At 42.0% G+C, this 24,078-nt stretch overlaps 1 protein-coding gene across 4 annotated transcripts in view; it reads left to right on the forward strand.

Annotated features, from left to right (window-relative positions):
* Nucleotides 1-24,078, forward strand: part of TMTC4 (transmembrane O-mannosyltransferase targeting cadherins 4) — a 66,524-nt gene that overhangs the window by 14,058 nt on the left and 28,388 nt on the right. For 3 of the 4 annotated variants that reach the window (XM_086708547.1, XM_086708550.1, XM_086708549.1), the window contains exons 5-6: nucleotides 4,582-4,669; nucleotides 21,384-21,484. In XM_086708547.1, coding sequence (XP_086564673.1) covers nucleotides 4,582-4,669; nucleotides 21,384-21,484 — 189 coding nt within the window. The remainder of the gene's footprint in view (nucleotides 1-4,581; nucleotides 4,670-21,383; nucleotides 21,485-24,078) is intronic. The other variant, XM_086708554.1, reaches the window with a different exon arrangement.

Here is a 24,078-nt window from a genome sequence, read left to right on the forward strand (position 1 = left end):
TCATCTCCCCCACCCCTCCATTCCATCAAAGTCATTCAAACTCAAACCGCAAGAAAAAATTATGGATCATTAAAAATTAACATTCTTTTTTTTTTTAGGTAATGTTTATTTATTCTGAAAGAGAGAGCAGGAGAGGGATAGAGAGAGAGGAAGACAGAGAATCCCAAGCAGGCTCCACATACGCTCAGGATGGAGCCCGACACAGAACTGGATCTCACAACCATGAGATCATAACCTGAGTGAAATCAAGAGTCGGATGCTTAACCGACTGAGCCACCCACACACCCCCAAAATTAGCATTCTTTTTTTTTTTTAATTTTTTTTTTTCTTTTTCAACGTTTTTTTATTTATTTATGGGACAGACAGAGACAGAGCATGAACGGGGGAGGGGCAGAGAGAGAGGGAGACACAGAATCGGAAACAGGCTCCAGGCTCTGAGCCATCAGCCCAGAGCCTGACGCGGGGCTCGAACTCGTGGACCGCGAGATCGTGACCTGGCTGAAGTCGGACGCTTAACCGACTGCGCCACCCAGGCGCCCCAATTAGCATTCTTAAAACAGATTATTTGTATGTTCATCTTTCATTGTCGTGGCCAATAGTATTGTTTCCTCCTATCTACACCCACTCATTATCCCCCACTCTCCATTTAACACAGCTGTAAAAATAAGCAAAAAGCAGGGCCCAAGGAGCTAGGTGGAAAGAGAGCCTGTCAAAGCCCCCAGGCCAGTGCTGGGGGAGTAGCCCTGGGCTTCGGGCTCCAGGCTGGACCAGGGTCCTGCATGACTGTCCTTGGCGCAGCGCCCCCCAGCTGAACAGTGATCTAGGATGAGGACTCAGGGGTGGGAGTCATTGTGCTTCTGTTTTCACTTACTAAGGGAAAGCAACAGCAATGTGGCCCCTCCAGGTTTTAGTAATATAAATTTCTTTGTATTAACATTTATGTGTTTTGTGCCTTCTTGATATTAACTTTGAGGATGTTTTTGTCCACTGCAAATAAGAACCTAAATTTCCCGGTCTTCTAGGGTGACCAGCCATCCAGTTTGCCCCATATTCAGGGAGTTCTGCGGCCTGGGACTTTCCATTCTGAAACTGGGACCGTCCCAGGCAAACCAGGATGAGTTGGTCACCCTATAGTCTTCCCACCTATTGCTCCCCAACTGGTAATGAAATAATTGTAATTAGTGGTATTTGCTCCTCAACTAATACTGAATGCCTCTCATTTTCCAATGTGCCACCCCAAATCACTCCAGGGTGTTCGTAGGTGTATAAGGCCTCCGACAGACCAGTCATCAGGGAGGGTTGCTCTTGTCTGTGGCCAGCAGGATGGAGGCCCAGGGGACACTAGTGCCACCATAGATTTTCCTTTTCCTCAGAGCATTGGTAAGGATTTCAAGTTGCCTGAATTTGGTATCAAAGAGGGAAGCTCAGGCCTCCTTAGGAATTCTGTCCATGTATGAAGCCAAAGTTTAATACTGAAGGAATTAGGTGGGGAAGCATTCCCCCTTTCCCTTCCTCTAATTCCTTCTTGCCATCCCTATGCAAATACACCACCTGCTCTATGGATTTGAGGGAATTGCAATGATTTCTCTAGAAAACCCTGATGTGAGTGTTCCAGGTTATCTCTGAAGAGGTGGAAAATTTTCCCTTCCTCATTTCTAGGTTCTTTGGCTGGCCTAATAATTAGATTGACATAAGACAGATCAACAGGAGAAAAACAAATTTAATTTCTGGAGCCCCATAAAAGTATGAGATTCAAAGAAGTGACCAAAGCAGGAACCTTTTCTAAATTTGTGAAGAATTGGTAAGACAAAGGGATGTGGGATTGGGGTAGTGAATTAGTGAAGAAGTAACAGGGGCTGTTTACGTAGATTTTTCCAGCCCTAAATTCCCTACTTCTGGTGATAGGGATACCTTCTACACTCCTGATAGAAGTAGGCTACTTTTCACAGGGGAGATTTATTTCCTGCTTTCAGTGGGATAAAGGATGGTCAGATCGTCCATCTAGTATTCGCTGTTTCTCAAGTACCTTTAATTCAAGATAATCAGTATGCCAAAGTGGCATATCTAAGGTGGAAGAGTCTGTTCCCTTTCCTTTGTAAGAAAAAAAATAGCCTTTGTAAAGACTTTTGCCTGAAAATACATACCACAGATAACAGGGAAGGAAAATAATATCTTTCCATACTGTTGTCAGTTCCCCAAACAATTGGACACAGTGCCTCCCTCCTTGGATAGCCTTAAATTTTTTTTCTGTGAAGTCTCTCTTTAATTATAATGTCAAAAATTCTTTGTAAGGACTAAAAACTCTTTTGCTTTAAAACACCAGCCATTCTTTTTAAAATGTGTTTTTATTTATGTCAGACAATGTCATGTACATACATTGCTTAAAGACTTGGGAGTATTTTCACCAGTTACCCAACAAATGTGTATTTTCTAAATAGATTTGTGTAATGGGATGCCTGGATAGTTTAGTCAGTTAAGTGTCTGACTCCTGATTTTGGCTCAAGTCACGATCTCTCTGTTCATGAGCTTGAGCCCCGCATCGGACTCTGCACTGACAGTGCAGGGCCTGCTTGGGATTCTCTTTCTCTCCCGCTCTCTCTGCCCCTCCTCTGCTCATATGCTCATTCACTCTCTCTCTCTCTCTTTCTCAAAAATAAATAAAACTTTAAAAACATTTTTTAAGTTTATATAGGTTTAAAAGTTCATTTTAGTGTAGATCTTTAAATGTACCTTAGCTACCTAGATAATAAGTAGTTTAGGCTGGTTGTTTTCACCCCATCCCTGGTATTTATAGGAACACTACCCTTCCTTCATTCATTTGAAGAAACTTTGTTCTCTGACCCCTCACAACCCCATTCCCTGCTTCCCCTGAGTCCCTTGCCTTAGGGACCACTTTGGATAAGCTTCTCTGCATTGGTTTGGATAATTTTCTGTTCCGTAAGGGTTTGGGATTCAGGGCCATCCTCAGCCCCTGTAGGTAGTCTCAGAAGGAAGATGCCCCTCTTTTCCCTCTCATTGTCCTGGGGGGTGGGGATGGTCCCCTGCTCTCTTTGTCACCACAGTGCTATGGAGCCAAAACCTGCCTCACCCTGGGCTCCTATGCCCTTTGTTTCTTTCTGCTCCCCATGCTTCTGGAAGCACACATCAAGAGTCATGCAGGGAGCTAACCGTGAGCAGCATCTGCTGTGTGCCAGCTCTGTTTGGTTTACCTGCATCCCTGATTTTACTGTGTCCCTGATTGAGTGAGTTGCAGGCTGGAGTATTCAAGAACTCTCATTGCGTACTCACTTCGTTCCTGAAGTTAATTGTACTGTTCAACCCTCCGGCATATTGGCATACTTGTTCCAGATCCATTGAAGCTTTGTTTGTCCTTAGTTTCCTTCTTGGGAGGTGTTTTTCACGTGGGTGGCATTCACAGGTTGGATTCCTCAGCCCCTTCAATCCTAGTGATTGTGTGACTCCTTGGGATGCCACACGCACTGCCGTCAGGAGTTAACAATCAGCATGGAAAATCACCCTCAGCGTTTCATATCTAGCAGGGTAGCATGGGAATGCTGCTAAAATAGCCATCTCTTGTCCACACACTTGGGAATCGAATGTAATTGTAGTCATTTTCATATTCTTTGTATAGTCTCTTCTCTCCATTTATAGCATAGTCTTTATTCTGTCCCACATAATCATAGTATTTGTCCTTTAAGAAAAGATAAACTTACCAGCTATTGGGGTGACACCCAGAGAATCCAGAGAATACCAGAGAATTTGGTACGTGTCACATCCAGGTGCTAGTTCGTTAGCAGAGCGTGCCACATTAACTAGACCCACACTCCTGAGTGGAGTTGTGTGTCTTTCTCTGCCAGGAGATGCTTGGAGAACAATTACTGATGTGACATGAGACATGAATTTCACATTTGCTTTGTTATCACTAAGGTAAAGAAGGGAAGGGCAGTCATGAGAGAAAGAGATGGTTGACATTTTATTCTGTTTTCATCTTATTTCTCAATGCCTTTTGAAGCATTCTGCTTTCCGGGTTAACCCAAGTTTTGGTCTCGAAGGGAGGAGGAGGGGCAGAGGTAGCACTGAACCACTGTTCCTGTGTCTTTCTCTATTTGCCCAGTGACCTGCAACATTAATTTCCCAGCTTTACTTCATGTTTCCAATCAAATTTTCTTTAGTAAATATTATGCCCTTTGAGCTGATAACATTTTCCAATTATAAATCCACTTTGGGGATATCAGCAGCACAGGCCTCTGGGCTCTAGGGTGCGGTGTGCTGTGACAGAGCTCTCATGGCCCACGTGCATCGCCGACTGTGTCCTGCTCCCAGAACGGCCATCAGCACGACCCTGCCAGTCCCGCTCTCTTGGGAGCAGCTAGCTCGAGTCCTAGACCAAAGAGGGAAAAGAAAAACCAATCATAAGATAAGACCACAGGGCTGCTGTGTAGTCAGCACAGATTATTTTAATAGATGGAAGAATCTAGTAAGGTTTTTGCCTTTCGTTTCTAAGAAATTTTTTATACATTTAGGATTTAAAAAAAAATTTTTTTTTTTACCTAAATCTATTTTTCTTCTCCTTCTTTTAAGGTTGCTGGTGTTGTCGGCCGTGCAGACCTCCTGGGTGCCCTGTTCTTTCTGTTATCTTTCCTTGGCTACTGTAAAGCATTTAGAGAAAGTAAGCATGATATTTGCCTTCTTATGTTTAAGATGGGAAATTAATCCATTTATATAATTTTATCACTTTGTGAGGATGTGGGTCAAAAAGTCTCTCTTTAGATATGTGTTTACTCCATTGCTTTTTTAATAATACAAACTTCATACATTAGCGTTCACACGGGGCCATTCTATTGAGTGGTGAAACCAAGAGCTTCTGCTTTTACTAACACAGTCGTGGTTGATTTTTGTAATTTTATTGGCAGTAAAATTGTAGGGGAAGCACCTTTGTTTAGTCTTTATTAAAACCTGTCAGTGGGGGGCGCCTGGGTGGCTCAGTCGGTTGAGCGTCCGACTTCAGCCCAGGTCATGATCTCGCAGTCCGTGGGTTCGAGCCCCGCATCGGGCTCTGTGCTGACAGCTCGGAGCCCGGAGCCTGTTTCAGATTCTGTGTCTCCCTCTCTCTCTGACCCTCCCCTGTTCATGCTCTGTCTCTCTCTGTCTCAAATATAAATAAGCATTAAAAAAAAAAAAAACTCAGTGGAAAAAAAAAAACAAAAATGCTGGAACAAATGACTAGCTGTGGATAGGTACCTGGATTATCAAATTCTTGCTTTAATCATTGGAGTGTTATTAGTACTTACAAAGAAAGTCATTGTTGCTGGAATTGAAATGACTCATTGGGTATGTGTGTCGGGGTGGGGGCATGGAGGAATGTCTTCGGACAGCATAGCAGGTGCACTTACTGAGACGCAGAGAATCCCTTTATGGCTCTGCTCATTAGATGGACTCCAGTCATCCCCAAGTCAAGTCATACCTTCCAGGTTGCTCGATCATAGACATTGGGTGTGATGAATTTGGCTTATGTAGTAGTCATACCTGCCAGCTCCAGCAACGGTTACATGTCCAGTTTCTGTATCTGAAGAAGTTAGAAGTTTATGGACTGTAGAACTCTCCTTATGTGTCACAATCAATGATTTATATCAGGGGTTGGGGTGAAGGGAAAAGAAGGAAGGCTCCAGGGATGATTTCCTCTGGAATATCCTCAGTACCTTGGCCTCCTTGAGGTTTTTCCACAATTTCTCAAGGCTCAGGTATGGTCCAGGGTCCAGGACTTTCCTGTTATTGTCATATACTAATGCTTGTTCTTTGGTACCTTCTGTGAATTAATCCCTTGTTGATCACAAAGAGCAAACCACTCATTCATAATGTTGTGTGTGCTGGGGCTGGTGACATTGAAATCTCAGGGCTGGTAAATAGCAGGCAGGCAGGCAGGAGTCGGGGTGGTCCCATGGGCCAAATCAAGCCCGTTAGCTCTTCTCTTGTGGCCTGCAAGCTAAGAATGATTTTTTTTTTTTTCCAAAATACACATTGAGCCATTGCTACCTAATTTAATGATCACGTGTTCAGGCAAATTTTAAGAATGATTTTTATAACTTTTTTTTTTTTACCATTTCAAAAATGGTAGTTTCTTTTTTTTTCCATAATTAAATTTACACACCTTCCAACCACAAGTATTACAAAAGAAAGTTAAAAAAAATCATATCTTACAGATCCTAAACTTGTCTTCAGCATTTAGCTCAAAGATCTCACCAGCCTCAAAAAATTGTTCTCCTGCTAAACTCATGAGCTAAAAGTTCCGTCCAAGTAGTGACAAGACAGTCTTTGCTAGCCCATGGTCATTCTCTTATTTCTTTTTTTAAGTTTATTTATTTATTTTGAGAGAGAGTGGGAATGAGATAGTGACTGAGGGAGCAGACAGAATCCCAAGCAGACTCCACACTATCAGCACAGAGCCTGATGCAGGTCTCAAACTCACAAACTGTGAGATCATGACCTGAGCCGAAATCAGGAGTCAGACACTCAACTGACTGAGCCACCCAGGCACCCCTAGCCAATGGTCATTCTTGTCCCATTTTCCCCAGCCAGACAGGTCTGAACAGCAGAGTAAGGCTTGATTGGGGGGTGAGGGAGGAGGGCTAATTTTCCCCAGTACAAGATGGCATCTGAAGCTTGATGGGAACTTGAGAGGCTTGAGGGAAGGGTCCAGGCCCTGTATTTAGTCAGAGTCCCTGCTGGAGGAAGGGGAAGAGAAAGAAGAAGAATGCTTGGCATGCTTGTGGTGTTTGTGTGTCTTTTTATGAGCTTTTCTTCATTTTCTTCCGCATCTTCTTGGCCATCACCATACCTGGTCCTACCATGCCATGTGCCAAGGGATTCACAGGAGGCATGCCAGGAACAGGAGGTGGGTAGGGACCTAGGGGTGAGCACCCTGGATCCCCTGGTTGTGGTACAAGATGAGGGGTGCACCCAGGGGGAAAGCTGGATCCCCCAGCAGCTGCTGGGGGAGTTGGAAAGAGGTCTGGAGGACAGTCAAGATTGGAACCTCCAGGGATTTGGCCCCAGCTTGCTGGCACTGGGGTTTCAACTGTTGAGGTATTTTTCTTCCAGCCTTTACACTGCTGTCTGGGCTTGACTCCTCCTCGACTCTCTGATTTTTACATTTTTAAGTGGCTGGGAAATAAAAACCAATAGTAACCTATTGTGACATATAAAAAATGACATGAAATTCAGATTCCAGTGCCCACATATAAAGTTTTATGGAGACATAGGCACACCCACTTATTTTCATTCTGTCTGGGACTGATTTTGCCCTACAGCGTCAGTTCCATAATGTCGACACAGGCCACCTAGCCTGAAAGCCTAAGACACTTACGGCCCAGTCCTTTGCAAAGTTTGCCAATGTCTGAGACAGATGATTTTCAGGGTTGTTGTCACCATCTGAGTGGTTCCAAATTTTTTTTAGTAATGATTAATACAGGTTTCCAGAAGAAAATTTTTTACTTATAAACATAGATGACTTTGCTGTTAATATAATAGCTGCCATTTATTGGCTATATCTAGTGGCACATGTATATGTGTGTATGTTGTGTGTGTGTGTGTGTATACATACATATATATGTATATGTATATATGTATATATATATATATATATATATATATATATATATATATATACGCTTTCTCATTTAAGTATGTAACAGTCTTTGTGGAATTACTTCCCCATTTTTCCAGATGTCGGACTGACAGTTTAAGTAACTTTTTCAGGGTCACACAGCTACTTATGGCAGAACTGGGTTCACACTGGAGTCTAACTCACTTCAAAGCCAACGGCAGCTGCCTTGTGTTCCTCTGCTTCCCTGTACTCATTGGATCAATGAGGCAAAGCTTATCAAAACCATCATTAAAAATAGCCAGGAGGGGGACACCTGGCTGGCTCAGTCAGAAGAGCGTGTGACTCTTGATCTCAGGGTCATGAGTTCAAGCCCCACATTGGGTGTGGAGATTACTGAAATAAATAAATAAACTTAAAAAGAAATAGCCAGGAGGTACATTCAGTTCTACTAACAAATTGGTAAATTATTAGGCATGATAATGGCATCACAGGTATGTTTTGAAAACAGTTCTGTTAGAGACTCATGGTGAAATATTTGTGGATGAAATGGTATAATGTCTGCGATTTGCTTCAAATTAATCTGAGGGGAGGCAGGAGGCATGTGGCCAGACTGGCCAGAAGTCGATCATTATTCGAGCTAATTAGGGGGATATAAGGGTCCCTACTGCCATACCTCCACTTTGGATGTTTTTTGTTTTTGTTTTTGTTTTTAAATAGTTGTTTTCTTTTTAAAGGCCAGGTGAGTCACCAGATTAAGCATCAACAGATTTTAATGACATGCTTTTTTAATCTTTAAAACATTGTGCTTATCTCAGACATCTAGACAATCCATTTCTAAGGATTTTTTTCCTTTCAACCTTACACGAAACAAATCAGTAGTTAATGACGTGGGACCATCCCTGAGGCCTGAGGTTCTGCCTCTCCTGAGGTCTCTGTGTGTTTGGAAGACAACCATTTAGAAGGTTGAACAACATCTCCTTCGTTTTCTCCCTCCCCTCAACTCCCAGGTGGTGTCCATCCCCACAGTAAGTGTCAGCGGGGCTACTTAACCTTAACATTGCTTTCAGGATTCTGAAAGAGTTTCTAACACAGTTTGCCTTTCAAAAAGTGCTATCCTAAGGCGAAAATGACCCAAGGACCAGATTCTTGTGATATTTTAATGTCCTGTATATTAGTGGGAGTTCCCTAGCAAAACAAAGACTTAGTTATATTATTTAAATCCCCATAGACTTTTCCTCCCTTATTTTTCTTGTGATAAAATATACGTAACATCAAATTGACCATTTTAACCATTTTAAATGTACCAGTTCAGTGCATTAAATATATTCCCACTGTTCAACCATCACCATTGTCCATCTCCAGAACTTTTTCATCTTGCAAAAGTGAAACTCTGTACCCATTAAACAGCAACTCCCTGCTCACCCTTCCTTAGCCCCTGGAGAACACCATTCTACTTTCTGTCCATGAGTTTGACTGTTCTAGGTACCTCATAGAAGTAGATTCATACAATATTTGTCCTTTTGTGTCTGGCTTATTTTACTGAGCATAACACCCTCAAGGTTCATCTATGTAGTAGCAGGTGTCCGAATTTTTTTCAAAGCTGAATAATTCCATTGTATGTATATATCACAATTTATTTATCTGCCAGTGGGCATTTGGGTCCTTTCTACCTTTTGGCTACTGTGAGTACTGCTTTGAACATTGGTGTACCCAATAGACTTTTTCAAAAAATGAACAATAGACTTCTTTTAAACCTTATTTTTTTTTCTACAAAAAGATTTAGGCAGGGTTGTAAATTCTTCTAGCACAAGCTGTGTTGTTTTGATGTTCTACGCATTGTACCTAGAACATCCATATAGAAACTACCCGTAGTTCCCAAGGGTGGACTGGAGTTGGCCTGTGAGATTTTTCACTCACTGCCCCTCCTCCATCCCATCCTGTACAGGCTGAACATGGGGCAGATTATGTCTTGGAGCATCAGTTGTCTCAGACCTGCAGCTCTGCTGAGACACAGCAGAAGGGTGACCCCAGTGGCCCCAGACTGCACCATGCTTACCGAGGACTTGGTTACACCCAAACACCCTGCACCCCCCTTTGTTACCATTATTTTATCATACTGAGATAAAACCACCAGTTTTCTTCTGACTCACCATGTTTCTGATAGAGCAGAGGTTGGGGACAGCTGAACAGAACAGCTTCAAGTACAGAGAATACTGGTGGTAACTTTTCTTCCTGAAACTGAAAGTTAACTTAGCAATTAGGCATGTCCAGCTCTTCCTGGGGTCGCTATCTCCCCACCTATGGTGATCATAAAACTCCTAAGATACACATGGCCCCGGGGATCTGGTAGGGGGAGCAGTAGGATGACAGAGTGCACCTGCCCCAGCCTCATAGCACATTGAGTACCATTTTGTGGCTCTTCCATAAGACCCAATCGGAATGGGGAAGTGGGAGAGGGGGAGAGAGTCCATTTTCTACTCACTCTTATGCTCATTGTAGACGGTGGTACTTCACCTTCTTAAGTTGCCAAATAAATCTGCATTTGTAATTACAGAGGATAATTTATTCATCATATTTCTCCTAAATAAAATTAAAAATTAAATCTGTTGGCCTTTATCAAAAACAACTCTAAAGTTGTAATGAAGAATCAATCATTTTATTAATTTTAACACATCCCTCCCTTAAAGACTCTATTCCCTATACTGAATGCCTGTCAAAGACATCAGAAGTTTTTTTTTGCAGAAAATACTAGATGTTGATAGATTTTAACATGTGGGACACATAATTTAGGAGATAGAATAAAACATCTCACTATTTCTCAAGATTACTTGGGTGGATTAATGAAAAAACTATCAGAAGACTAACAGTTCTTCTATCAAGTGTGAACTGATACATTTATTAGCCTCCTTTAGTGTGGACTATACTCAGAGAATGGTGAAAAACTAAAGACATCTTATATTCTTTCCCTGGTTCCTTTAGTATTTACCTTCCCCCCCGCCTTCATTTCACAAATGTACATATTCTGACATATGCATCTGTGTTAAACTCATTTGTAAATTACAAAATTATCTCCAAGAGCCATCTCTACAGAAGATAAATTTTTTAATAAAGCCTTTGGAAACTAATACCAAAGGTAAAAGTGTTTTAACGTGTGATGGCTTTTCAACTAATACATTGATTCTTGAGAAATTGGTGAAGTATATTCCAGTCTGGATGGAACTGTGTTAACAGTAGTAGCAATATGATCTTTCTTTTTTGGTTCAGTAGCATTCCTTTGACATTTGTTGTGTTTGCTTTAAAAATGGAAAGAGATTGTTGGGCCTTTAATGTTACATGTGAAATGTTTTCAAGAAAGTTAACCTGGAAATACTTCATGTTTGCACACAGATAGCAGTGGTAAATGTGGCTTCTGTGGAGAGCCTTTTAAGAATCTGAGTAGATTTTCATTAGGTTGAAGTTCCTTAGGACAGAAGATAGATGGATCAATTAGGAAAAAGGTTTTCTGTTGACCTCTTGTCTACAGGTCACTCCACCTTCCCAGGATCTGTTTTCCTGTTCACTTGAACCCCCTTCAGGAAAAGGCAAGGGTAAATGAAAATGAGGCCTGTGTCCCTGCTTCCAGACTGAAGTGAATGGCCTTCTACAGTCTCTGTCAGCTTATTTAGTCATTGGAAAATATAAAGCTATGAGGTTGCCCCTCTCCACACATCCAGCCTCAGTGTCTTGACCCTGCCAGTTATTCTTGGCTGTGGTCTTTTGTATCCTTTTTGTCCTCTGACTGTATCCACCTGCCCACATAGGCTTTGCGTTACAGATCATAATCATTTTTTTCCCCTTGGGAGTTTAAAGTAGGTGGTTGAAAACACCCATCTCTCAGGCTGCACTCTCCATCATTTTGAGTTGATTTTCAGGTCCCGCTCACTGTTTTCACTGCTATTTTCAGTCCCGCTCACTGTTTTCACATCACGGAGTATGGATGGTATGATTGAATTCTGCCTCCCAAGTTCCTTGTGGGTCCGGAGGCAGTGCAACCTGTATTCGAAAGAGAAGGACTTACACTCAGTTATTAGCTTCCCCAGGGAAAGTCCCATTTCCAAAACGTAAGGCAGTTCTCTGATTCCTCCCCTACAAGGCTCTGCGCCCTGAGCTCCACCTGCTTTAATCTCAGGAGCAAGCAGAGCAGGGCAGGACATGGTGAGCTGGTGAGCGGATGCCCAGCCCTGTCGCCCACTTGCTCCATTCACATCGGACAGCCCCCTCAGCTCTGCCAGCCACTCCTCCCCTCCACACTCCCGAATCCCCCTTTGTCTCATTATCCCCACCAAGTCTGGTAGAGCCTTTCCTAGTCTTTGCTGATAGAGACACTGTGTTTTCAGCCACTTTTCTATGTTTCAGATTTTTCATACTCCTTTTTAAACATACTAAGAATAGAACATACGTTTATAGAGAACTCTCTGGAATAATCCTTACACAGCATGGTAATGTTCAGCTTCATACCTATGGTGGATAAGAGTCTTTTTTAAAGAGGAGCAAGACTTTCACGGGTGCCCGGGTGGCTCAGTTGGTTGGGCGTCCGACTCTTGGTTTTGGCTCAGGTCATGATCCTGGGGTCATGGGATCAACCCTGAGTGTCAGGCTCTGCACTGAGCGTGGTGCCTGCTTAAGTCTGAATCAATCTCTCTCTCTCTCTCTCTCTCTCTCTCTTTCTCTCTCCTTCTTAAAAATAAATAAAGAGGAGCAAGACTTTCATAAACTAATAATACCATCATAGAGAAGAAGCAGTAAGAACCCTATATGCAAAAGTGATTCTGGTCAAGCATCCATGATAAGACTTTTCTGATTCTGTTCTAAAATATAAAATAGCACACAGGCTTATCAATTTTTGTCATCCATTCTTTCACCAATAATTAACCAAACCTTAAGAGTGTCCTTTGTACCAGGCCCTGTGTCCTGTGTTGGGGATACAAAAACTAGAAAGTCCATGCCTTGAAGGGCTTATGGTCCAGTATATTTTGATTAAAATAAAGGTTTCAGCATTCAGAATACTCAAGGAGTGGAATGTTCTAGTTTTCCATACTTCCTTGTTAACTTCTTCCTTCCTGTGCACACCTTACAGTGGGCTCTCAATAAGTATTCTCTTCTTATCATAGTGCATTTATACAGAATTGATGACTGTGGCCTTTGTACTATTAATTTCTTTATTTTCCTTGAAATGTGCATCTTCTTTTTTTTTAAGTGAGATATAACTGACATATAACATTTTATTAGTTTTAGGTGTACAAAATAATGACTCAATATTTGTATATATTGTGAAATTATCACCACAGTAAGTGTAGTGAGCATCCATCACCATATTTTTTTAATGTTTATTTATTTACTTTTGAGAGAGAGATTGAGAACAGGGGAGAGGCAGAGAGAGAGGGGGGGAGAGAGAATTCTAAGCAGGCTCTGCAATGTCAGCACAGAGCCTGATGTGGGGCTTGAACTCACAAACTGTGAGATCATGACCTGAGCCGAGATCAAGAGTTAGATGCTCAACCAGTTGAGCCACCCAGGCTCCCCATTCGTCACCATATATAGTTACAATTTTTTTTTCTTATGATGAGAACTTTTAAGATCTACTGTCTTAGCAACTTTTAAATATGCATTACAGTATTGTTAATTATAGTCATCATGGTATACATTACATCCTCAGGATTTATACCTAGAAATTTTTACCTTTTGGCCACCTTTGTCCACTTTGCCCACCTCCACTGTCCTCTGGCAACCACCTATCTGTTCTATTTTGGAGTTTGTTTGGTTTTTAATTCTACACATAAGAGAGATCATGCTGTATTTGTTTTCTCTATCTGACTTATTTTCCTTAGCACAGTGCCCTCAAGGTCCAAACATGTTGCAAATGGAAGGAATTCCTTCTTTTTTTACATCTAAGTAATATTCCATTTTGTTTATACTGTGTATATGTACATATATACACACACAGTATATGTTTTATATATATTATATATTTATAGTATTTTATATACTATAGTGTAATATGCTATACTATATCATGGTATTACATAGTGTTAGTAATATACCATAGTAAGTGATATATGGTGTGTATATAATATATATAGTATCACATAGTATTATAGTATATGTATAATGTATATTTTATAGTATATATATAATACATATAGTATTTTATGCATATAGAATGTGTATGTGCATATATGTGTGTGTGTGTGTGTGTATATATATAAAATGGTTTTTCTTTATTCGTTCACCCATGAACTTAGATTGTTCCATGTCTTGGCTGTTATAAATAATGCAGTGAATGTGGGGTGCAATATCTTTTCAAGATAGTGAGTTCATTTCCATTGGATAAATACCAGAACTGGAATTTCTGGATCACAGGGTAGTTTTACTTATGCTGCTAATTTCTTTCATCTACTCTCTATTAAATTTCCTTCAGTCCAACAGAGCAGAGAGGTTGATACTAATGGACATTCATATATCCAGGTGTATATTTTTTCATTTGGACTTTGAGCTACGTTAAGAAATAGTCACTCCTCTGTTTTCCCTGCCTCGTCAGTGTGCATTTTACAAAAAGCTGACTAGTGAGCACACGTGCTAAACACACTATCATGACGGTGATGACAGTTGCTCGTGTTATGCCACATGTTTTAAGTCTCCCACTGAGAATCAAAGCTCTTTTGTGGTAAAAGTTCAGTCCGGCATTTATTGGATACAAATAATGATGCTGTTTGTTGTTTATACTCAAGGCTTAACATGACCCGGTCTTTGTTCTTTTTGGATCTGAACATAAATTCAAAGAAAGGTCTCGCAGCAGTTACACAGAAACTTGTAGTTCAAGAGAGGTTTTTAATATTTTTTATAAGGGAAAAAAACATTGAGTACTCTGAAATTAGTGGTTTAACTAGTCAAAAAAAATCTCTTTCAAAGGATGTATTTCTTTTTGATAACCTCATTAGCTTTCTTTATAGATGCAATGTATGTATTATAAAGCTCTAGGCAATTTTTAACTGCCTGAGTTTATTAACAAGCAATTTTGGGCTAACCTCTAGAATCCCCAGCATTTTCAGAAAATGAAAAAAAATCTACTCACATAACATTTCTGTCTGGATTTTTTTTTTTTTTGTGGTGGTGGCGGTGGTGTTGGGGTGCTTAAATAGAATATTTCCATGCAAGATCTTTTGTTACAGAATCCTTTTTTAAAAAGGAAATGTCCTGGGGCACCGGGGTGGCTCAGTCAGTTAAGCATCTGAGTCTTGATATCAGCTTAAGTCATGATCTCACAGTTGTGAGATTGAGCCTCGAGTCAGGCTCCCCACTGAGTGTGGAGCCTGCTTGGGATTCTCTCTCTCCCTCTCTCTCTGCTCCTCCCCTCCTCACTCACATGCTCTCTCTCTCCAAATAAATAAATAAACATTTTTAAAATAAATAAATAAAAATTAAAAAGGAAATGTCCTTATAAGGGAAACTATACTTTTTTTTTCAAATATTTATTTGAGAAGAGTGCAAGTGGGGGAGGGTCAGAGAGAAGGGGACAGAGCTGACAGGCTGACAGCAGCAAGCCCGATGTGGGGCTCAAACCCACGAACTGTGAGGTCATGACCTGAGCCGAAGTCAGAAGCTCAACTGACTGAGCTACCCAGGCACCCCAACCATTTTAAATTCTAAACTATTGCAAAAGACGATATCCCAAATATTAGTTGTTGTAAGTTCTTAAACGTTGTTTGCTTATTGCTGTCCTTGCCACAGTTCGGGGAGCTAGAATAGGATAACTCTTACTCTTGGGGTATCATTTCCTCATATTTTCATTCTGATTGAAGACATCTGTTTTCCTTTGACTTAGAATCATGCAGCTCTAGGGGCGCCTGGGTGGCGCAGTCGGTTAAGCGTCCGACTTCAGCCAGGTCACGATCTCGCGGTCCGTGAGTTCGAGCCCCGCGTCGGGCTCTGGGCTGATGGCTCGGAGCCTGGAGCCTGTTTCCGATTCTGTGTCTCCCTCTCTCTCTGCCCCTCCCCCGTTCATGCTCTGTCTCTCTCTGTCCCAAAAATAAAAATAAAAAACGTTGAAAAAAAAAAAATTTAAAAAAAAAAATAAAAAAAAAAAAAAGAATCATGCAGCTCTAAAAAACAATAGGGAGACTGTGTATCTCATGTACTATAGGACTCTTGTTTTTAGATTTGGGGTCATTGCTGACTGAATTCTGACTGTGGTATTCATGTGCATTTTCTTTTCTCTGCTTTTATGTTTCTTTGGTTCCTACATCACTTGATGTCCCCCGAACGGGCTGGTATTTTAGAATAGCAACGTCTGACTTCTTTCATTCTGCGGGTGGAAGCACTGCCTGGTTGGCTCCAACTTTTGGAATGGGAATCTGACGCTCATTGTGTCGCTCTGGCAGAGGGAGTGGGAGCCACCTGCCGGGGTGGCGTGGTTCCCACACACAACATGACGTGCCAGCTTCAAGGCAGCAAAGATGCCAGGCATCGAGTGCTGAAGAGGGGAGCTCATACAATGCGATGCTTTCACTGAAAGAAGATCTTCCCACCAGAAAGTAGTACCAGCTCCGAAGCACATGCTTCATTAAATTGATCACATCTGTTGGCACTTGTGGGTGTTAGCACTGACAAGTGTCTCTCTGTTAGTGCATTTTGGGTTTTTTTTTTCTTTTTTTCTTTTTTGGCCTGTGCTTCCTCCACTCTATTAGCCTTTGCCTCATTTATCTAAGTGATTGTATTATCTTTGATAATGCAGACATAGACTGAGACAAACATTTTCGAGGCCAATTTATGAAGCTCTGGATCATAAACTGTTGATGTTTCCTAAAGCTGCATAATTATCCTAGAGCAAGGTGTCTTCCTACATGAGGAGAGATGTCACATGGTATAAGAATGGTTCCTTTTCTCCTTCTCCTGGGTCATTGGTGGTTGCAATTTAGCAGACTGGCTGGAGATGAGACAGAGGACTCTGGGTAAACGCAACATCCTGAGATGCTCGCATGTAGCTGCGTACCAGTTAGATTTCCCTATTTGGGGAGGATTGTTTTGAATAAAAATATTCATAAATACAACCACACTGGAGGCGACATCTGGCTCTCAGAATTTATGGTTACTGTTTGTAACAGCTATGAATTTAAAATTAACACAGTCAACTTTTGCTGTGCCTTTTTAATATTCCTTGTGTAATTTTTTAAATGTTTAATTCCAGTATCGTTGACATACAGTGTTATATTAGGCTTATGTAATTTTTTTAACTTTTTTTTTTTTTAAAGAGTCTCTTACATGGTGGGGATTTTTCCATTGTGAGGAAATTTCAAGACATTAATGTCAAAAGATGTGACTTCTGGCTGTATTTTTGTTCACATTGAAAGTGAATTGTTAACTTTTTTGTATTAAATTGCATATCATAATTGCATAACAAATGTGGTAATATAAGACTTCTGGTAGACATAGAAATAAATGAAATTATTGATTCCCCAAATACCTATTGAGCACCAGCTGTTGGAGGTAGCCTATCATTATCTGTTTCAGCTGTCCTATTAAAATGTTCAAACTTGGAAATAAAAAAATGGCTTTCATTAGTTAATAAGTTAATTTCATTAGTTAATAAGAGCATACCCAAAAAAATGCAAAGCCCAAATTCATCTAGAGATGCTATATCTTGGCAACTATTAGCATTGTTCACCTTGACAAATCAAGACTCAAAAAGGAGTCTTGAGTCTGAGGAATTACATGGGTAAAACTATGCTAGAGCAGGCCATATTACTAGAAGTGCACTAGGCTGGGCTGTCCCCAGACTCAGAACCAGTTTCCCAGTTGAGTATTTACTTTTTATAAGGCCCTCCTTGACCTCTCCCATACTGGAAATAGTGCCAATGGTATGTACTTTGGCGTTTTAAGACATCAGTTAAATTAAGCTTTCCAGTTTGAATACTGGAAAAAGTGAAATGTGTGTGCATGAATAGTCCTATAACTCCTGATAACATGTCAAGTGGCCAATCTGGGAGGGGGTTGCAAGAGAAAGATTTAAATAGACAAGCTCACTTCATATTTTCTGAGTTTTCGAAGGCAGACTTGGAATACAATTAAAGCCATGAGCAGATCATTTCATCTGTGAGCTGGTCTCTGAGCACATGATATAGACAGTGCTGTGCAGTAGGAACACAGGATGAGCCATGCATGTAATTTTTAAATGTCTAGTAGCCACATTATAAAAAGATGCAGTTGGATGAATTTTAACTGCAGTTTTTAGCCAGATGTATAAAAAATACTATAATTTCAACGTGTAAAAATCAGTATAAAAATTATGAAATATTTTACATTTTCTTTTTTCATACTGAGTCTTCAAAATCGGGTGTGTATTTTATACTTAACAACGCATCTCACTAGGGACCAGACACATTTCAGGTGCTCATTAGCTATAATGCCTACTCTTCTGAACAGTGTAGTCTAAGATTTGATTTTCTGAATATAAATCCATCCCTAGGTTTGTAACTGACAACTGAAATTTTGCTTTTGACCAGAAATTGCCACTGTTGAGAAGTGGCATAATATTTAAAAATCACTGTAACTTAAGAAATTTCTTCAGCAAAGAAACGTTGTCTTTCGCATGCTTTTTACCAGACATGTCTGCACAAAATCATAAGAGGTAAGTAGAGAGTGGAAATCTTCCAAAAGAATCGTGATAGAGGATTTGAGAGGTGTGAGGTGTCCAGGTCCCTTGCAGAAATTTGGGGTTTGAGAAGTGTGGTGAAAGTATGGAGTGAGATTAGGAAGAAGGTTATCAGTAAATGTGAAAGCTGTGTTTTCTATGCAAGCTATTTTTCTGTATTCAGTGAAATCTCTGATTTTGCCATCTAAGGAGAAAACCATTTTAAATTCCAGACAAGTGGAACCTGAGCCCATTACTTTCACATCTCCATACTCATTTAACTTTGTGTTAATGGAGTGCTTCAGAAGCTGTCCTTTGGGTGTTTTAATGGAGGAACTGGGAATTTTTTTCCTATCCAAGCCACTGGTCCATGATAGGGGGAAATTCATCCAGGTTACACAGTCAAGTAAAATACAAGCTAATTCAGTTTTTTAGGAAGGAATGTAAAATGGGATCTTCTTTAAATGTTAAGAACAGGGAGCATCACATTGGGAAGTCATTATGTTTTATTAAGAGTTAGAAACACACACACACACACACACACACACACACACACACACACACACACACACACAAAAAGAGTTACAAGCATAGGGGCACCTGGGTGGCTCAGTCGTTAACCATCGGACTCTTGATTTCGGCTCAGGTCATGATCTCATAGCTCGGGAGATCAAGCCCCACGTTGGGCTCTGTGCTGACAGCATGGAGCCTGCTTGGGATTCTCTCTCTCCCTTTCTCTCTCTCTCTCTGGTCCTCCCCTGCTCCCACACACTCTCTCTCTCTCACTCTTTCTCTCTCTCAAAATAAATGAACTTAAAAAGAAAAGTTACAAATACAGATTGTGGGAATGAGGAAGCTTAGAAAAAGCCAGTCCAGGCGGTGGGGGAGAGGTCCATTTGGTTTCTAGTGAACCATCAAATCTAATGCTTAGTGGACGTGGAAGCAGCATGCTGAGACGAGGGACCCCAGCACATCTCCCGAGCTGCCGTAGTGCCCATCCCATTGTGAGCCCTGAGGGGCACAGGAGCCTGGCTGGGGGTCATTTACCCTTTTATCTGTGGAGAAGACCCCATGGTAATACATGAGTTCTTATAATTAAAGACATTTAATTACCTACCAACTGCTAATATGAGAAAATCCTGAGAGTGGTTTGATGCAGACTCAGGAGGATGTGTTATGGGAGAAAAGCTCAGTGGACCAGATGTCCACAGCATGGAGAGGACAAGCCTTAAGGGTGTTATCTGCCATCCATCTCCATCATATGGCAAAAGGTTACAGTACCTTGTGAGCTGTGACCACCTCCATTCTGCCAGCTGAACCCCTGGGCTGAGCTGCTGACACTTGTGAGGCCTTTCCTAAAATCATAATTTAAAAGGAGTTGACCGAGGGACACCTGGGTGGCTCAGTCAGTTAAGCATCCAGCTTCAGCTCAGATCATGATCTCACAATTCATAGGTTCCAACCACATGTCGGGCTCTTTGCTGACAGCTCAGAGCCTGGAGCCTGCTTCGGATTCTGTGGCTCCCTCTCTCTGCCCTTCCCCGCTGGTGCTCTCCCTCGCTCTATCAAAAATAAACAAACATTAAAAAAAAATTAGAATCACCTGGAAGGCTGGTTAAAAGGGCAGTTGCTGGGCTCCACCATCAGGTTTCTGATTGCACAGCTCTGGGTGGGGCCTGAGACTCTGAATTTCTAACAGGATCCAAGGGCAGGTGCACGGACCACACACTGTCATTACCCTGGTTCAGGGCACTGGTCCCAAGTGTGGGTGATTTCTGCCCCACTCTTCCCAGGGGTGTTTGACAAAGCCTGTGGCATTCTTGGTTGTCACAACTGAGGGCTGGGAGGGCTGCTGGCATCTAATGGGTGGAAGCTAACGAGGCTGTCAAACATGCACATAGTTAAAAAAAAAAATTAAGGATATGTGAAGGCCTGTACAGTGGGAAAGCATAGACTTTATCCCTCTGCTGCCCAAATTTTCTTCTTAGAACTGTTCAGAAACAACTGTGGTTGGTTTCTTGTGTGTTTTACAGATATGTTTTGCATTTACAACCATGTTTCTATAATTTTTAACACAAATGGCCAGGCATTTCTGTATAGTTTTTCAAATATATCAGTAGGTAGATAACGTTGCTCCCATTTTATAGATGAAGTCGTTGAGACTGTGAGTGGAAGTAATTTGCTCAAGGTCACATAGTAAATGGCAGAGCCGGATTTTGGACCAAGAGTTCTGGTTTTGATCAGAACTGAACCAAGATTCGTAGGAACCCCAGGCAAGCTAATGGTTTGGCCCTCCAAGCAGGTTTGCTTTGCCCTACTTCAAACCTATGTCTTTTTTAAATGTGTACCATCTATGTAGATGAGGGGGTGAGGGCCTTACAAAGGACATGTGGCCTCTCCTCTCCAGCAGTTCAGCCCTGGCCCCAAATTGCAGATATCACCCACCAAATAGAATAAAGCCAGACCTTCCCTTGGCTGGAGGCAGTTCAGGGACCATCAGTTTTAACTCAAGGTCAGTCCCACCCCAGGCTTCTTACTACAGAGTTCCCATTTCTAAAGATGTTCTGGCTTGAAGCCCCATGCAGGTTGGCAGCCCAGCCCAGCCTGGCCTGGGCCTTTACCTGGACTTCTGTGCCTACAGTTGTAGGCTTTCTCAGGGCAGCTCAGGCATTGCCATCACCACTGTGGTGATAGCAGCAGTCACTGCTGGGGCCATCCTATAATCAGATGCAGTGCTTACACTCTCAGTGGGACTTCTCAACACAGCCTGTCAGAGTGGCCTGTTAGGTGGCTGGCAGGTCAGGAAGTAGGAACTTGCCCCATAGGGAGTCTGCAATGAGATATCTTGGTGGCCAGGCCTTCATTGCAGTGCCTCCAACAGGCTGTGGGTACCTGCTAGGATGTGCCTTGAGACTGGGTATGTATATCATTTAGACGGTGCTGTTTAACCAGAAATGCAGAGTGTAATACACTTGCCCACAGAGAAATGCTATCAGAAGACCAAACTCTTTTTAAATCGTGGCTATTTAGAGCACATGCTTAGGATTTTAGTCCCTGGTGCTACCAGGGCTAAGCTGTGTTGCATGATGTTTATGTCTGTCATTTCTCTATCAGCAGGTAACAAGGAGGGAACACATTCTACGTTCTGGGTGTTGCTGAGTATCCTCCTGGGAGCGGTGGCCATGCTGTGTAAAGAGCAAGGGATCACTGTGCTGGTAAGACCTGAGATGCAGTCAGGGCCTGCCCCTCCCTCTGCCACAGTAGAGACATCTCGGGCTAGCCCTGCCTCTGTGACTTCCTCCACTTCTCAACCCCATTACCAGCCAGTCAGGGACCCTTCTATCAGTTACTTGTGCTTTTAGTACATGTAGTGTTTCATGGAAATGGACTGTCTCAGTTGACTATCATTAGCAACCGGTGGGAAACAGAAAGTGGGAAGTTCTTACAGACAGTGATTAACTCTCTCATGGAGGGGTGCCATAGAAAAAGAGAAAAGAACAGTTTCAGTTTTCCGGGGTGCTGTCCTATTGCCGCACTTCGAGATACAGCAGTGGGCTGACGCCATCAATGCTTCTGGTCCTGATTAAAGAAGTATTGAGTGTATGTTGTGCTTGGCCTTGACTGGAAATATCAAAGAGGAAAGGAGGGGTCCTGAAGAGTAGAGGCCTCCACCTTCTATGTCTGATCAGAATCGAAGCCCCAGGAAGGGAGAGGCATTGAAATTCACTTTCCTTTTCTTCCATCGTAGCCAGTTTTATGCTTGACGTTATTAGAGGAAAACTTAGAAATTAGGGCTATGATCAGGGGTAGAGAAACGGAAACAAAGATATGGGATTTGCATGGCCCAGATAGGAATAACCTGGGAAAGAAAGAGCAGATAAATCTATATGGGATTTGATGTAAGTCAAAGCAAAGATGAAAGAGTTTATGAGGCTCAGTGTAGAAGATGAAGGTTAGCTAGCTAAGAAATGGCGCAGAAAGAATTACTGCGCAAAGATACTTGAACTTCACGGGTTATTATATTTTTTAAGTTTGTTCCAAGCCAATGTTTTTCAATCTCAGCATTATTGATGTTTTGGGCTAGGTCATTCTTTTTTCTGGGAGGGTTGTCTTGTGCACCGTGGCAGGTGTAGCAACATCCCTGGCCTCTACCCCTAAATTCCAGTAGGACTGCCTTGACTGTGACAACTTAAAATGTCTCTAGACATTGTCAAGCATCCCCCGGGTGGCAGAATCATCCACTGCTCTAAACCTTTGCTTCGCAAAGACCAGTAGTATCAATACCATCTGGGAGCTTATTAGAAATTTAGGATCTCTAACCCTACCCCAGGCCTGCTGAATCAGAATCTCCATGTAACAAGGTCCAAGGTGGCTCCCATTAATGTTTGAAAAACACTAAAGGTTGAATTTATGTGACTAAAGATACTAAAGATATGCTAAAATTTAGCTGTTTTCAAACATTTGATTAGAATGTGGACGTTTTGATGATGTATTTAAATGGGCAGGTGGAGAGTGCCAAAATTCTTTTTGGCTCAGTCCTTGTAATGATGTGATCCCCTCACCCCTTGGTGACTCATAGGGAGAAAAACAAATGGTATAAGACAGTGGCAGCTCAACAGGAAGCTTCTGCCTTCTAGAAGATGGTTTACACCCGGGGAGAAATGGTCTTCTGTGACCCACTAAAATCCTGTATCGCATGAGTGAATAAAATCAAAATTCTTTGAAATGATTAACCCAGTGCTGGCCTGTGTATTAGATAATTAATGGCTTCCAGCATTTATGGGAGAGGGTTAAGTAGGGATCCTTGCTCTAAAAGTCACAAATTACCACTGGCTTCTGATGATTTATGATTTTCTTCACCGCAAAGCCCCACATCAAAAAGACCAGTCATTTAGGGGGAGCTTTAACCACAGATGCCATATGCACTGTGACCACTTTAGATTGGTCAGGGAGTTCCACAAGTTGACCTTGCCTACAGCGGTGACGTCTACAGAAAGTCCATTGCAGGGAAGAGAAGGGAATCCAAGGCCCATCTAGCCTGGCAAAAGCAGCCCTCGCCTTCTGGAAAGAAACTATTTTGGGTCTACTGGAAGCTACCAGCGGAAGTGGAGCTGCATCACATCCCAGACACTGGCTTCACATAATGGAAGTTATTTGTTGTTCACCTCGCAGCTGTGGGTGGAGGTGGCTGTTGTCCACACAGTGGATGCTAGCTGGTGCAGGTTCTGCCCTCTGGAGTGTGTAGTTTCCACCATTGCCCTGATGGTGTCCATCACAGCCAGCCAGAAGGGGAAACCAAGTGACGGAGTGTGCCCAGGTTATAAGCAAACCTCCAAAATAATGCATAAGCGCTTTGAGCCACGTTCTGGAGGCTGAAACTCAAGTCACATGACCACACGTAGCTGCAGGGCTGGCTGGGAAGTGCTGCTGGGCTGTGTGCCCAGCAAGACCTGAAAACCAGCGGACAGCCAGGAGTCTGCACCTGAGAGATCCAGAGCCCCATCAGAGATGATTTCTTATGTTGTGCCCCTGCTACTACTACACGTGCTGAAATCAGTCAGCGCTTGGCGTTCTTGAGGTGTGACTAATTACTTACATGGCTCGGTTTTCGAGGTTGACGGCTGCCTTTATCTTCTGAGGCATAATTACTGTGCAGGTAACCCCTCTGTTAAGCCACTAAGAGACTATTTTATAGTAAAAGAAAAAAAAATAGGCAAGAGGGACCTCTGGAAAACTTCTCCTGGGAACCCCAAATTTCCAGCTATCCTGAATCCTTAGACTACTCTTCTGTGCAGACTATGAAATTATG

The sequence above is a fragment of the Puma concolor genome, chromosome A1, assembly GCF_028749965.1.
Source record: "Puma concolor isolate L17-30 chromosome A1, mPumCon1.1.hap2, whole genome shotgun sequence".
Lineage (NCBI taxonomy): Eukaryota > Metazoa > Chordata > Mammalia > Carnivora > Felidae > Puma > Puma concolor.